This window comes from Pteropus alecto, unplaced genomic scaffold (assembly GCF_000325575.1).
Source record: "Pteropus alecto unplaced genomic scaffold, ASM32557v1 scaffold86, whole genome shotgun sequence".
In the NCBI taxonomy this organism is placed as follows: domain Eukaryota; kingdom Metazoa; phylum Chordata; class Mammalia; order Chiroptera; family Pteropodidae; genus Pteropus; species Pteropus alecto.
In genome coordinates, this window is record NW_006442109.1 from 17407718 (window position 1) to 17424357 (window position 16640).

The window sequence follows — 16640 nt, forward strand, 5'->3', positions numbered from 1 at the left end:
ATATATATATATATATTTGGAGGGACTCCGTGTCCCCCTCACTTTCTACTTATACTGTTAACCTTAAACTACGTCTTCTGATTCCTCCATCAAGCAAGATTGCACATTTCTACTTAAGTTCTAATCATTTCACCATATGAACTATAGAGTATTACTAGGCGAAAAGCCATATGATTCCTAATCTAGAACAGTTCCTCCTTTCAAGATTGACTCCCCTCTAGTTTCTGTTTGCTTTTGATCACTCTGTGGTGCTTTCAAATAGTTTAATATTTTTTAGCGTATATAATTATTATCTGCAAAAAATCAGTCTAATATACTTTATTCTGCCATTACCAGAAGTTATACCATGTTACTTTTTTATATTCTGTTGATATTGTATAGGATTAAACAAAAAAAAATCCACATTTTTTATGAATGATAATAATAGCTCATCAAAATTTTCTAAAATGATTGAGTATATTACTAATCTTATTTTTTCTTTTTTCTCTTATAGACAAGAGATGATTTCCTAGGTCAAGTGGATGTTCCTCTTTATCCATTACCAGTTAGTATAGATGTTCATGATTTTACTTTTTATGTTTATTTTTTATTTTAATAAATATTTATAAATACATAATATAGTTAATATAAATATTTGATTTCTAAAATATATACAGCTATTATTTCTTGAGTATATTTTCTGAAAATTCATCTCAATTTTCTATTTTAACTTTGTCTTCAAGATCTCCTTACATTAAGCCACGTAAGAATTAGAGCCACTAAAATTTGTTCACATCATGAAAGCATTGTTTGAGAAAGATCAATTTGGAAATAGTCTGCTGAATAATTAGAATGAGAAAGCCTATGCCACAGAAGGAAACTAAGATAGTTTATAACAATATAAGTATGAAACTGAATCTGGACCAAGCATATAGTAATGGAATAAAACAGGTTCAGGAGACATTTTATAGTAAAACTATATTGGAGCAGGTTTCTGACATTGGGGTTGAAAAAAAAAAGCAAAAAGTAAAGATAATACAAGTTGAACTTGGGAGATAAGGGTTTGTCTCAAGTAAAAAAGTTAGGAGGAAAAGTCCTTTTGTTTTGAAATAACAATATCTTTATTTTTTGCCATATTGAATTTCAATAGAAAACAGGAAAAATGAAAGCCTAAAGTGGTCAGCTGACAGAGATATGAAAATAAATTGTGTAGAGAAAAGGGACTGAAAGGACTGAGTTATCACTATCAAGGTAACAGCAGAATCTCTAAGAATGGTGGGTTGTCCATATAAGAGAGATGAAAGCACCAAAGGCCAAACCCTGAACCTTAGTCATAGTGAGTCTGTCAGAGTAGAAAGAGAAGATGGACAAGGAGAGACAGGAAAAGAACCAAGTATAATAATGTCATGAGAATTTAAGAGTTTTATGACTGAATGGGTAGTTAACAATTCAAAATGTAGCAGAAAAGTAAAGGATAATAAAAATAAAAAGCTGCTGAACTTGATAAGAAAGAGAAGTAATACTTTATTATATCAGTCTGTTGAGATATTTATTGGTTCTCTACAGTCTTCAGAGATTGCAAGCTTTTAATAATATATTTAATCCAGTTTTACTTTGCAGGCTGTTTACTTTTCTGTTCTCCTGGAATTGTCTTTGTTGCTCTAACCATGCCAGCCTGCTGACATTGTGCATATTCCACTAACCACTCTACTTTTTTTTTCACTTCCTATTCTACTTTTGGCTCCACGACATACCTGCTCAGCTAGTTTTAGACTGAGTGTGATGATGGTTGCAGTTCCTATGGTGTAGGAAAGTGAAAGCACTGTCAGTTGTAACCATTTAATCTAAAGCTACTTTTTTCTCACTTCTAACTTCAGTTATGCCTGAGATCATAGTTCATGAGTACCCTTGAAAAATATACTTTTGATGTTATAGATATATCTTGAAAACCCATTGTTTTATTCTAGACAGAAAATCCAAGAATGGAGAGACCGTATACATTTAAAGATTTTGTTCTTCACCCAAGAAGGTCAGTATATGTAAAATGATAACATATTAAATTTTTAAAAATTTCTTGTTTATACATATAGTAGCCTCTTTAGAAATTCAAGGTTAAACCTTTGTTAATAAGCTACTGCTAAATATTACATTATTTTTTTAAAGCTTTATTGTATGTCTGATTACAAAGTAAAGTGATCACACCACTTTGGGAAAGATTTGTCCCCCTAATATTTATCAGACTAGAAGGCTGAAATTTGTCATTTCATATTGATTTCATATTTTAAAGTATATGTAATTTCATCATACTATGCTTTAGAAAAAGTCAAGAACATTGATTCAGTAAAACTAATATCCAACTTGACATGCACAAAACCAATTTCAGAAAAACCTAACTACTTTTTGCATACTTTAATTTAAAAAGGTACTTCTGGAAACTCAAATATTTAGAGAAAATAACATGAGTAAAGACCAGAATTTAAAACCCATAATTTTATTTTCCTAAACTAAATTACTTGAATTTTGTCAAAATTCTAAAGTTTAAGCTATAAATAAAATTCCTTTTGATCTTCTGTACCACATACTCAAGTGAAATCTAGTCAAGACCTGTGTGTGGATTTAATGACAAAAGGTCAAAGTAAAGCAGAGGAAGGACATCTGTGAAAACAGTATTTGTCTTGTTTATAAAACTAATAAATGCATTTGAAATGCATACTATGAGAACTTAGCAATTTTTTCATTTAAAAGTTATTTTTAAAAACTACTCTGTAAATATAAATATTAAAACAAAACAAAAGGGGCAGTGTCCTCCAACTATTAATATTTATTTTCTCTAAGAGAAGTCACATATTTAATTTCTGTAGAAGTCTTGAAATATAAATCTCTTTTCTTCCTTTAATTTTAGACTAATTGGGACATCTGCATACCAAGAATAACTAAATAGATATTTCTTCTCTTATTCGATTGCCCTAGTAGCCTGCTTTTCAATTTGTCAAATGTTTCTAGTATCTTTATCTTTAAACACTGGAACAATTTACATCTTCTGTCTGTACTGGATATTACTACAAGTGCAGAAAGAACTTTATTCAGGTTAAAAATGTATTACGTTCCTAGATTTTTTTGTTTTAGCCCCATTAAGTCTAAACCAAAAAACATGAAAAATATCACTGTGGAGAAATCCTTCTATAAAACATTATCAGCGCAAGTATCAATCTTTTATAGCAACAAGTCAGACTTGTTTTTTAAGGGAGTGTTCTTCACACTCCCTCAAATACGAAGATGGCCACCATTAGTGACCTTGGAATTAAGCATCAGGGATTTTATTGACCACACAGGAAAGGTACACTCCAAATCCATGAGAACTGTACACAAAAAGCAACTAAAAAGATTAGGGGAAGCATGGAGGGAATAAGTATTTCTTGGAGACAGAATGAAAGGATTAGGACTCTTGTCTAGAAAGACAAAGGCTAATTGGTTACATCATTATATATAGAAAGGTGGGATGCTAGAATTAATGGGAACAATGGAATTAAGTTGTAAGTTAGAATTAATGGGGACAATGGAATTAAGTTGTAAGTTAGAAGCTTAAAAAAGACAGATTTAAAAATTTTTAATATTAATATAATGGGCAGCAGCCTTTAGCTTAGATAACTCATTATTCAAAGAGGTGATACACTATGAAAATACATTAGATAAATTAATGTATGACAGATTCAAACAGCTGTCAAAGATTGTGGGGTTCCATACAGTTATCAGGATTTGCTCTCCACATTTTTATCATCCTATACCATAAGGGTAAATTAGTGTCCTGAAAGCACATCTCTGAGGTTTCCTTCCCCTATCCCCCAAATTCTCTGGCTTCAGAGAGTATGCAAAATAAAATTTCAGGTTCCCTTGTTTTACCTGGACCTCATCATCTAGACCATCTCCACCTCCTTTACGTACCCTGTAATCCAGCCAAACTCCTGCCATTTCCTTAATTGTTCTCTGGGTTTCCCATCTGTTTCCTTCTTTTTGCTCTTTTCTTTACTCATGTGCCTTTCCCTTCACTGCCACAGATCAAAATCCTTCCCAATCTTCTAGTCCCAACTCAAATGCCAACTTCTCTTTCAAATTCTCTCTGATCTTTCACTTAAACTTTCTTAATAGCTTACTTATCTTTCAACAATTATTTACTTACGTATGTTCCATTTTCTCCACCATCTATTCCTTTTCCTAAGTGTTTTCTGCACTGGAATTTGTCTTTGAGGATCCTCTAGTAGTCAGTAGATGCTCAATAAATTCTTCTTAAACGAATGCTTTTCTTCCTAGTGCGAAAGTTTTGTGAATAATTATTTTCTTTTCTACAGTCACAAATCAAGAGTTAAAGGTTATCTGAGATTAAAAATGACTTATTTACCTAAAACCAGTGGCTCAGAAGAAGATAACGCAGAACAGACTGAGGAATTAGAGGTGAGATTTTATAAACATTTGGTTAAACTGAAAGAAAATATCTAATTTCTTATTTTACTATACTGTGAAGAAAAAAATGATTTTATTTAATGGAGTTAATATGTGCAATAAAAATTATTTACCTGGATTTTTTTTTTTTTACCCAAGCATTTATTAAACATTTCTTTCCTCTAAGGATATTTCTATAGAATGAATGACCATTATTAATGGCATTCTTAAAGGTTAGGGAATAGAGAATACAATATTTGTAAATAAAATCATTTATTGTAATTAAGTCATTAACTGTTTCTAGTTTTTGCATTTTCTTAAACCGTGTCATGTTTTCATTCATTAAAGTAAGAACATAATTTAGTATTTGTAAGTTAAAAACATAGAAATTTTGAGGAGACTACTAATTAGGAGCTCTTTTATGAAATGTAATTCCTGTTACTTTTCCTATCATGGTTGGGGTGGAAGATTCATGGGGAAGGAAGGGAATGAGAAGGCAGGGGAGAGAATACAAGTGATCTAGTAAAAAGCCACATTCATTTGGGGCAAATAGAATTTAACATCTTTTATGGGTGTTAAGGATAAGAGGAAGTCCAAGTCAAGTATTTGGGCAGAACTACATGCTTCTGGGGTGAGTGAAGAAGAGGCAGAGACAATGTATTTGGAACAGAATTGGAGGGAGATTTGGAGCCTGGAATCCTAGTTGCCACTGCTGCCACTAGCCAGCCGAATGACTCTGTGTGAGTTGAACTTGGAACTTCCGGTTCTTCACTGGCAGAGGACAGGGTTGTGCCAAATGAGCTCTAGGGTTTCTTGCAGCAGAAAGATTTGAAAAGGGGACAAAACATACCCGCCCCTTGAGATTCCCACTGAAGGATCATTATCATCAAAAGGTAGCATCTTACTCAACAATGTTTACTGAAAGCACACAGTGTATCAGCACCAGTTTGCTTCCGAGGTTTTTTTGTTTATGTGTCTCCCTCAACAGCCATACCTCTTTGTCTGGTTAGGTCTCCAGAAGAGCTGTGAAGCTGAGGAACCTTCCTAAGGGCTGGGCTCTATCTCACAAGCCCACTACCCACCTTGAGAAAGAAAGCTTGAGAACAAGCAGTGCTTTTTTGCAACAGAACTTTCTGGGAATTTTTTACATGCACTAATGAGATTTTACTTTGAGGGGGAATCTATAATAATCGAAGGAAAGAACTTTTTTTCTTTGACTCGAAGTATACAGTTAGCCCTTAGTTTGGCCATCAAAGAATTCGGTATCCTCCCTTACGTCTACATTAGTTTATTTGATTACCTCTGTTTTGTTTTTTGTTTTTTTCTGATTTAACATATAATAATCGTTTTAAATTTTTTTAGATATTTATTGGGCGAAAGTTTCTCTATCTGGCATTTTGGTGCACAAGGTATCTTGCATAATCAAATTCTGTTTGAAATGAAGGATGTCTGCTGTAAAGAAAGAAAATTCTTTATATAGTAACTTAAAAAAAATTAACAGCATTTTATTATTTAGTAACCTGCTCCAAGTTTTGCCCACACGCAGTATCACAGGTACCTTATTCACAGTTCAGTTTCTGTGGGTAGAGCTGCTTCGCTTCATTTTGTGGTCTCATGTCTCAATGTTTGAATTCCCTCAGAATGCACCTTATAATTTCAGTAGATGTAAGCGTGTAGTAGTTTATTTATGAAAGGCCCTAGGAATTCAAACACACGAATCTGTGCTTATTTATATTCTGTGTAGCTAATGACAGAAAAGTCTTGCTTTTGACATCTAGTTTGTGACTGAATATACACAATTCTATTTAAAGAAAACCATTGTAATTTTCATAAGAGAATCACTCTTAGGTACTTTGGATTCCTTAGTACGATAAAGTATGGTTATAATAGATAATTAGATAACATTCGATTTTTTTATTCCTTGCAACTTTTGATTTAGTTGTATGTATTTTACAAGATTAACATCTAATGTTGTTGTAGCTCTGAATGCTTTTTTCTGACTCTCTGACTCCATTAAATTGTGGGCACTTGCATATTAGCTTTGAGGTTAGTAATTAAGTAACATTCACTGATATTCTGTGAAGAATATTAGTGGATACATGCTTAATAGGGAGTCATTATGTACAAAAAATAAAAACTCAGTCTTTCTAAACAGTGTTAGAATGTACAACTGTACTTCTTCAAACTTGAGATAGATTTTTTAAAAGGTTCTTAATTAAATTAGTTTCCCCTCCTTCTTGGATTTACTTGGATAACAAATTCAATAAATAGAACTTTAAGAGAGAAATCTTTAAGGAGATTTTAAAGAAATATTTTCTGGTACCATATTCCTAGCTCTGTATATTTTTACAATTCTTTAAAGCATCAGTGAGGACCTTTTTATTAATAAATTTCATTAATCTGCAGAAAAACAACCAATGACCATATTTAACAAATAATCATTGTTAGGGGTTTTTTTTGATAGTGAAATATAGAGATTCAATTTACATCGACTTACATGCTTTTGAAATTGAAACTGGAGAAGTAAAATCTGATTCAATATATACAAGACTAATTTTTAGGTATATAGATGCTATATTATCATTTAAAGGGAAGGAAAGGAGAAGGAAAGTAAACATAAATAGAGAGAAAAAGTAAGAGGATAGAGGGAAGGAACAGAATGAAATTTGGGCATTAAAAAGAAGTAAAATTAAAGAGATATCAGTTTCCATAGAAGGGATTAAAAGGAAAAATTAAAGAAGAGTAAGAAAGAAAGGGAGTCAGTGTTACTCCCCACCCACTCTCCTTTTCCCAGAATAATTCTCTTCCTTCCCGCTTGTCCCTCACCTTCTGTTCTGCCTCAGGCTATATGTAAGCCCCACTCCAGGGCTAGCCAGAAGAGGTCAACTTTGCTGTAGAAATCCCTACTGCCAGAACATATTCCTTTCTTTCCAAGCTCTTCTCACCCATCTTTTATTTTTATATCCAGACTTCTGATATAGAAGAATTCTTTTCTATCTTCTAAGCCATCCACTGACTGGCACAAAACAGTCCTTCAGTGCAGGTTTCCTAGTGCCTAGGGAAAAATAAAAAAACACCTCTGTATATATTAAGGAAATTATTTTTTGTCTATTATCATAGCACCAAATATATTGCCCAGTTTGTCCTTCCCCCCTCCCCCACTTTGATTTAGTAGTTTTGCCATATACAAATTTAGGGAGTTTGTAATCAAATTTGTCAGTCTTCTCTTTATGCATTCTGGGTTTGGTGTCATACTTAATGGCTTCCCCATTCTTTGCATAAATGTTTAAAATCTCCCCAGGTTTATTCTAATACATTTTGGTTTGACTTTTAACATTAAAATATTGCTCCATCTATAACATCCTGGTATAAAGTATGAGGTAACAATCTAAATTAAATTTTTATTATTTTCTGATAATTTGCCTATTTTCCTACAAATTTGAAATGTCTTTATCATATACTAAAGTTCGAGTCTTTTCCTGGGCTTTCTAATCTATCATATTGAACTGTCTGTCTGTACATGCTCCAGTGCCACACAGCTTTAATTATTGCGGCGATAATACATTTTATCTGGTAGGGTTAATATCTATGAACTTGAAATTTGCCATGTCTCATTATTTAATAAATCTATACTGTAGTTTTATCAGAATCTTGGCAACTTTAAATTAACTTGGGCAGAATTGACACCTTTGTGAAATTGAGTCTTCCTAGCCAAAATTATATTAAGTCTCGTCATTCATTCAGGTCTTCTCTTCTGTCCCTTTAGGAGAAGTTTAAGTTTTCTTTACTAGTGTATTTATTTTTTCCTAACCATTCCAGTATTTAGTAAAACTTTTACCTATTTCTTTTTCTGTTTTAAGGTTTTTATAAAGGCATGTCATTAACTCGTTACACTTTTCAATTAATTCCTTACTCTAACTACCTAGCTTAGGCTTTATAATATGTACACCCTCACTAGTCTCAGAGGAAATTTCCAGTGTCTTCCTAGCATTTAAAGCAAAACAAAACATAACAAAACAAAACTTTCTTTCTTTGGCTGCTTTCTGACTTGACCAAAATGCTTTCCTTTAGGCCAGAGGAGAACAAGAAAAGTCAGATCAGAGAATCATAATGACTTTTCAGTCATTAGTTCACTGTAGCAATTATTTCTAAATTATTTGCCCTTCCATATCATCCTCTTCCACCTTCACCTAATGATTTTTTTAGGTCTCAGGTCATTATCGATTTCCACTCTATCCAAGGTGCTTTCTTTGTGGGAAGGCCATACCCAAGAGGACAAGACCCCACCTGCCCTTCATCCATTTGCTTATAATTTAGAGAAAAACCTTAGGTTACACCAGTTTAAACTGTGCTTTTCAATTTCTCAGTACTTTCCATCATTGTTTGTTTAAAAGTTTGTTCTGTCCTTTTTTTTTTATCTGTTAGATATGTTTTAAAACTCTTTTGAAGATTTGTAAAAGTTTCAAGCAAAATTTAAATGTTTTCATTTTCCAAAAAAGTCTTTCTTATCATAAAATATTCATATTATGCTCTTAAAAGTTGACAATGTGCTTATTTTATCTTTGTATAATTTTTGGAACTGGATATGCTAAATCACTTTTGAAATTTCCTCATAATTTATAAGGTTAAAAAAATCAAGCACAAGCATAATTGTTACCATTCTGTTTTTCAGCCTGGCTGGGTTGTTTTGGACCAACCAGATGCTGCTTGCCATTTGCAGCAGCAACAAGAACCTTCTCCTCTACCTCCAGGATGGGAAGAGAGACAGGATATTCTTGGAAGGACCTACTATGTAAACCATGAATCTAGAAGAACACAGTGGAAAAGACCAACCCCTCAGTATGTGCTGGTGGCTTGCACATTTGTCATCTGACTACATTTTGACCACTAACTTTCATTTTAAAGTCTTTTCTCAAATGCATTCACAATAGTATAGGAATCCATAAACTGCAAGAATATCAGGATTTTTATGACCCAAGGCTTAAAAATGCTATCATAGCTGTTTCTTTTTAAAAATAATTTGATAATATTCAAAATTATTTGAGTTACAAATCCTACTCTTCTAACTGCTTATTTTAATAAATTGTCAATTATGTATGTTTTTAATTTTATGTAGCCACAAAGGGTACATTTGTCTCTTCAGACAGATTTAGAAAATCTTGGAGATGTTTTATAGTTCGTTACTAAAATATAATAAAATATCAATTTCTATAGTACATTATTTTTAAAATATAAATTATTTGTAAAATATAAAGGAGTCAATAACAGGGATCTTTTGTAAAACACCATTTGCCAATCTGATCAATGTATACAGAATTTCCAACATACACAGATCAAGGACAGAATAACCTTCAGGCTCTTCTAATCTACATCTCCTCAGTGACATTTTTTTTTTATCATCAGACTGTATTTGTGAATATATATTTACAAATTCTCCCATTATTCATATTTGTTATCAAATATCTCTCCACTTCTTTTTTCTTATAATCTTATGAAGTCTTTCTTTAGTCTTCTGATTTTTGATGCAGACTTAAATTTTTTCTTATTTGTCCATTAACCTTCTAATTTTTAGCTTTGGTATTTTATATCTGATATAGCCCAAGCCCTTTCATAAGTATTTCCTGTTCTCAAATCCTACCAGAACAAATCAGTGATCCATGGCACAGAGGCATTGATCTCTGCAGAATAACATACGGATTGCAAAACTGAAGACATTAAAATTCTGCAAAATTGTATTGCGTAACTCAGTTATATGGCAAGCCTGACGTGAGCAGAGTCACATTTCTTTCACTATAGTTGTTGTTTTCAGCTAGCCAAAATCAAGAACTCATAGGGGAGAAATCTGAAGCCTTTCTAGAATCATCTGTCAAATTATGTTTTCTCCAGCAATAATATAATAAGAACTGGTCCTCTCACTATCCTGGGCTTATATGGCATTAAATAAATTAACAATAATTTTATTATTAAGTATTTGTACAAAATTCTTGGTCTGATGGTCTGGTTATAATAAATGCAAATAACTAGAATAATATCACTAATAAGTGACTGGGATAATTTAGGAAAAGTACAGTGGAAATGACGTTTGATAGCCCCGTGCCTTTCCTAAACCCAGACATACCATTCTTATTATCCTTTTTCACACTAGGACCATTACTATATATGATCAAAAACAGATGCCATTTAATTTGTTGTATATTAAGTTTTTAATTGTAGTGTCCTTACACTGTCATTCTGCCTTCTACTCTTGGCTTAAGGTCAATTCTAGAAAATGTTACTGATTCATGAAGATATATATGCAACTCTTTAAAAGTTTCCTTTTTATGAATTTTCTCAAACTGCTTTAGATTTTATGCTAGTAATAACGTGACAAATTAATAATATAATGAATTTTTTTGTGAAATTCTCAGATATTCATTCATTCAACAAATATTTTTGAGTACCCATATGTGTCAGCCACTCTCTCAAGCACAGTGATGAACTAAACTATCTGAGTCAAACATGTTACACACTTTCACAAAATCTTTAACTCCATAAGGTATTCTGAAGGTACTAATGTGCCTACAATTTAATTTATGCATATTGAAATAGGCTTTGGCCAAAAACAATAAATTCCGATCTAATATAGGTATTTTTTAAATGATGACAGAATATTTGATTATCATTTTAACTCTCTTCGGACATGGGTGATAGTTTTTATACTTCTAATATAGAGACAGCCTAACAGATGCTGAGAATGGTAACATTCAACTGCAAGCACAACGTGCATTTACCACCAGGCGGCAGATATCTGAGGAAACAGAAAGTGTTGACAACCGAGAGTCTTCCGAGGTAAAAATAATTTACTTTTTTTCGTAGCTAGATGCATGTGATAGCCATAGATTAAAATATGTGTGGCTTGAGCTTATTCTGTTCATTTTAGAACTGGGAAATCATAAGAGAAGATGAAGGCACCGTGTATAGCAATCAGGCCTTCCCATCACCTCCACCATCAAACAGCTTGGATGTTCACCCTCGTCTTGCAGAAGAGTTGAATGCCTTACTCACTGTTTGTGGAAATTCAGCCACCGGCCAGCCAGTATCCAGCTCAGTAAGATGCTCTTAGATTTTGTTGTAGCTTCAGGATTTTATATTATGTATGCTATTCCATTTGGTATCTAACTTTTACATAAAATTTTGTCTTCCCTCCAACCCAAGTTTATTGAGATATAATTGACATTTAACATTATGTTAGTTTAAGTTGTACAACATAATCATTTGATATATGTATATATTGCAAAACAACCACCACAATAAGTCTACTTAACATCCATTACCTCATATATTTACAAAATTTTGTTCTTGTGATAAGAAAAACTTTGTCTTAAATGGCATATAGTAATGTGTTAGAGACTTTGGGATTTCACAGCATGGTCATTTTTGAACTATTCCCACTAATAGTATGGAGCAGAGTCTTGGATAATCCAAATGGTCATTGGAGTCCAAATATCCATTATGTCAGTTCCCTTCAGCGAGCGAGCCCACTGCCAGGAGCACCACCTAGGGTGATGTCAAGAGCAGCTGCATGCTTTCATTCACAGTCTCCACGATCACTTCCTAACTAGCGTTCTTTCTTCTGCTCCATCCTGTCTACCCCCACTATGTTATCTGCCATTCAAAGACGAATTTAAGACCTAAAGTTATCATTCTTTTTTTAAAATAAGAATCATTCCGGCAGAAGAGGCAGCTTACAAGCCTATACTTTTGAGGAACAGCCTGCACTTCCTGTGGTGAGTTTTATCTTCTCCCCACAATCATCAATAAAAACATAAATCTCAGCAACTTTGTAAAAAAAAACTGAATACGACGTTTGACTGCCTAGCAGCGTATCAGTCCAGCAAAGAATCTAGGTTCTGGGGTATTAGGTGCAGGGGAGAGAGTAAATTGGGTAGATTGTCCCTTTAAAGACCAAACTGGAAGAATGGCCTCTCCCACAGTAATTAAGCCAAGTCTCCGAGTGCTAGTGACTGTAGATGACATCTGGGCTTGTCACTTGAAGGGCTGTACTGGCTGGAGGTCTGCTGGAGGCCACATACAGTTCAGGCTTATGGTGTCCAGCTGTCTTTTCACTGTACTTGGCCATTTCTGCCCCATGCATGAAGAGTTGTGTCAGGGTTTGGTCCCTCAGCCAGGTGTGCACTGGTGTCAGCAGACTCGGTGTCCAGGTTGAAGTTGATTAGTTCCCCTTCCCTCTCCTCCCTCAGTCTCACATCTGCTAGTCAGCAGAGGCCTTCTACTTCCTCAACAATAGCCTTCTCAACCATGGCCCTGAACGGATCAGAGAACTTAACAACTAACTTCATGTCTGGACCGTTGACTCCCTTTTGGTCTCCTAACCCCCATCTTCCTGACTCAACAGTCATTACTTTGAGTTTCTCTCTTCCTTGCATGGCCTCTACATGTTTTTTAAAACCAAATGAAAACTCTCAGGCTCCCAGCCCCTTGAGCTTACCTTTCTCTTTATCCGCCCACAGATGCCTCCTGCTGCTGTCATTCCCGTGTGCTCTTTCTTCCAAATGCTGTTCCCATATCCGAATTCACTCCCTCTTCCGAGTCTGTGCCCATTCCATTTCCTTAGAATGGCCTCCTTACTTTTTCCCCACCAACCACGTGTCATTTTGAGTGATAGTCTATATATTAATTTTGAAAAATGGGATCGTTTTTACTTTTATGGAAGTTTCAACAAAGGAGTGCAGAGGCTCAAAATTCCTCAACCCAAGAGTGACTCATTTGTCTAAAATGGTGGCCCTACACCGAGAGGGACACAGACCCTGTGCTGAGGAAGGAGTGGGGCACCCACCTGTGCAATTAGCCTACTCAATATTGACCATCAACAAGAGGGTGGATGCCACAAAAGACTGACCTCACCAGCCTTACTCTCACTTATCGCCACTTATCTGGCCTTCTGCTTTAGACTGGAGCCTGCTTAAGGGAATTCCATGGTATTTCTCCCACTGCACTTTGTAATGTCCTCCATACAATGAAATTGTTGAATTTCTGATTGGCTGACAAGCATTCATCCAAGAAACAATTTAAATTTACCAGATGAGCAACAGAATCTAGAAATGATTTATATTTTATGCACTGGAAAAGCTATTTCCATGCCTTTTTTGTGTCCATAAATTGATTAAAGTCTTTTTTTTATATATAGCTTTCTTGAGTTATAATTCACATACCATTTAGTGAGCAAATGAGTTTTAGTAAATTTATTTAGCTGTACAAACATCACCACAATCAAGTTTAAGAACCCTTTTATCACCCAAAAAAGTTCCCTCAATCCCAACACCTATTCTCAGCCACTCATCTGCTATTGCTGCAATTTTGCCTTTTCTAGAAACTCCATATAAGTGGAATCATACAGTATGTAGTCTTCTACGTCTGGCTTCTTTCACTTACTATGATGCTTTTGAGCTTTATCCATATCATTGCATATTTCAGTAGTTCACAGTATTCCATCGTGAAGATATATCTACTACATTTAATTTTCTCACCAGCTGTTGGACATTTGTAAAGCTAGGCAACTTTGAATTCCATTGTTTTGTAGACTAACGGCTCATGATAACTGTCAGCAAGGTACATTTACCTCCTACATGTCTAGAGAACCATGTATCTAGTGAACAGAATAGTGGTGAAAGTTTTTATGTGTAATATAGGCCAAGCCTCGAAGAATCTGGTTCAAAAGACAAAAGGAAGGCCAGATCTGGGCTATTTTAAATAAACCTGGAAATAACCAGTCCTCTTTGTTCATTAATAATAAACAATAAAAACAGCACCACCCTGGCTCTTACAGAAACAAAGCAGGGGTAACTTTTGAATTGGCATGCATGGGCGATAATTTCTCTAGTTAGACTTCCTGGGCTCGAATCTCAACTCCACACCAACAAAGTATCTATTAAGAAATTAATTCAATTTTTTAAGCTTAAATTTCCTTGTAAGTAAAAAGGGACAATAATAGCAATTATCTCATTAAGAGCTGTGTGGATGTTAAATGACATGATCTATGTTATAGCATTTAGAATATGGTTGTTATTACTGTCATGTTTTACTAGTGTTTTCACTCTCATCATTATTGTCTGTTCTGGTTTTCTTAAGTGAACTGCCATATACTTTATTTTGTACACTTTAAAATATGATTTAAAACATGTTTCATTTTAAAGAGAGCTAGCAGAGAAAAAGAGTTGTCTTTTTAAAAAGATTCTTATTAATATTTAATTCTCCTGTTATTCTTTACTTTAGCTGTTGCCTACTTCATCTGGATTACCACCAGGTTGGGAAGAAAAACAAGATGAAAGAGGAAGACCATATTATGTAGATCACAATTCCAGAACTACTACGTGGACAAAGCCCACTATACAGGTACCTTGCGATCTATCCATTAACTTGTTTTCTTACATAATTTGAATGATCATATTTCTGTGGAAGCTATTACATCACTTTGTGGTATATACTGGATGCTCCTAGCATCTTCAAATTATTTTCTGACATCGGTGCTAAGTGTCTGCTATTTCCTGCAGATCTCTCCTGTGCATGAATTACCACTTATTATGTAAAACAAGTCTAATTGGGAATAAGAGGACAAAGTCAACGATCTAGTCAATTGGGGGGTAATTTTTTAATTTGAATGGTTAAGACCATTGTTTTGCTAAAAGCTACTTTTAGTGTTTTGTATCTATTAATTTGTGTTCATGGCACTTTCTCCTTGGCAACAGCGAGTATTTTTATAATATTTCTTTGTAAGTATTTAAGAAAATGTTTATTTTGTCACCATTTCTCTTATTGGGAAATTTTTTAACACTGAAAAGTACAGAGAATAATAGAGCAAATACCCATTTAACACCCAGAATTTACTACCATTAACAAATTACCATATTTGTTTATAAACATTTTATTTTTAAAAATAAAATCTTACAGATAAAATGAAATTCCTTTTAGCCAAGCACTTGGTCCCACTGCCCAGAGGGAACCACCATGTTGAGTTTGTTTTATATACTTACACAGAGAGCTAAACAATGCAAAATATTGTTTATGTCCATGTGTTTCAAATTTTGCAAAGGTGTTATATTGTAGAATTCTAAATCTTTTTTGCTCAATATTGTTTTAAACACTATCCATATTTTTTTATATATGTAGGTCCAGTGTATTTCTTTTAACTACTACCTAATATTTCATCAGGTGAATTTATTACATTCCAGTTATCCATTTCTATAAATGTATATTCGCCATTCATTTTGTCTACATAGCATTTAAACCCACTTCTGTATATGGGGAATTTCTCATTCTATGAATCTTTTGAGGAAGCAGAGACAATCTCCTTCTGTGGTTTCTCCTGTAGCTGGGGCCCAGGCCCACGGACCAAGCCTCCTCAGTCACATGTACCCACAAAAACTTTGTTAACCAGCATCTTACTGCTCAAGAATTAGCTGAGAAGTTATAACTATATTTTTTTAAGTTTGACAAACACCTTATTAGAAAAATGAGCCTCTGATGTTTATGCTATTTATAAGTGTGTATTCTGTCTGCAGGTTAAGTTAGCTTTATAACCATGGCTATTTGTGTGTTCTCTATAAAACATTACGACATGATTTAATTAATGTGCTAGGCCACATTGGAGACCAGTCAGCAGCCATCAAGCCAGAGTTCTACAAGCCCTCAACCACAGGTTCCCACAAGTGATTCAGCACAGCAGGTGACCCAGCCATCTGAGATGGAGCAAGGATTCCTTCCTAAAGGCTGGGAAGTCCGGCATGCACCAAATGGGAGGCCTTTCTTTATTGACCACAACACCAAAACCACCACCTGGGTAACTTTAATACTCTCCAGTTTAAATTCATAACAATAACAATAATAACCTCTTATGGATAGTTCTTTGTAATCTTTAAGTGTACATTAGTATAACCTACATTTCCTAGTATTCATTTAAAGCTATGTTGAATTCTTAACAGCGTTATTTCTATTCAGATGTTTGTGGATGTTTTTAATATTTTGGGGCTTGTCATATAGACATTTATTTCCTATTTCCAGTTTTTAACTCACTATCATAAATGCTTAGGAAGATATTTACTAATAATTCTTTATCTTTATATGGGTCTTTATAATTCCAAAGTACTTTTGAATCCATATCTCATTTAATATCCAAAAATCCTTGTGAGGCTAGTACTTTTAAGGTAAGGCTTAAAGTTTTTTGGCTG

General features: G+C 34.0%; 1 protein-coding gene across 6 annotated transcripts in view; it reads left to right on the top strand.

Moving 5' to 3' along the window:
- Window positions 1-16640, top strand: part of NEDD4 (neural precursor cell expressed, developmentally down-regulated 4, E3 ubiquitin protein ligase) — a 96559-nt gene that overhangs the window by 64739 nt on the left and 15180 nt on the right. For 4 of the 6 annotated variants that reach the window (XM_006920336.3, XM_025038737.1, XM_025038736.1 and 1 more), the window contains 9 exons: window positions 494-544; window positions 1947-2008; window positions 4326-4428; window positions 9089-9255; window positions 11127-11244; window positions 11336-11503; window positions 12117-12182; window positions 14689-14808; window positions 16052-16252. In XM_006920336.3, the coding sequence (XP_006920398.1) occupies window positions 494-544; window positions 1947-2008; window positions 4326-4428; window positions 9089-9255; window positions 11127-11244; window positions 11336-11503; window positions 12117-12182; window positions 14689-14808; window positions 16052-16252 (1056 nt within the window). The remainder of the gene's footprint in view (window positions 1-493; window positions 545-1946; window positions 2009-4325; window positions 4429-9088; window positions 9256-11126; window positions 11245-11335; window positions 11504-12116; window positions 12183-14688; window positions 14809-16051; window positions 16253-16640) is intronic. The other 2 variants (XM_015595997.2, XM_025038735.1) reach the window with 2 other exon arrangements.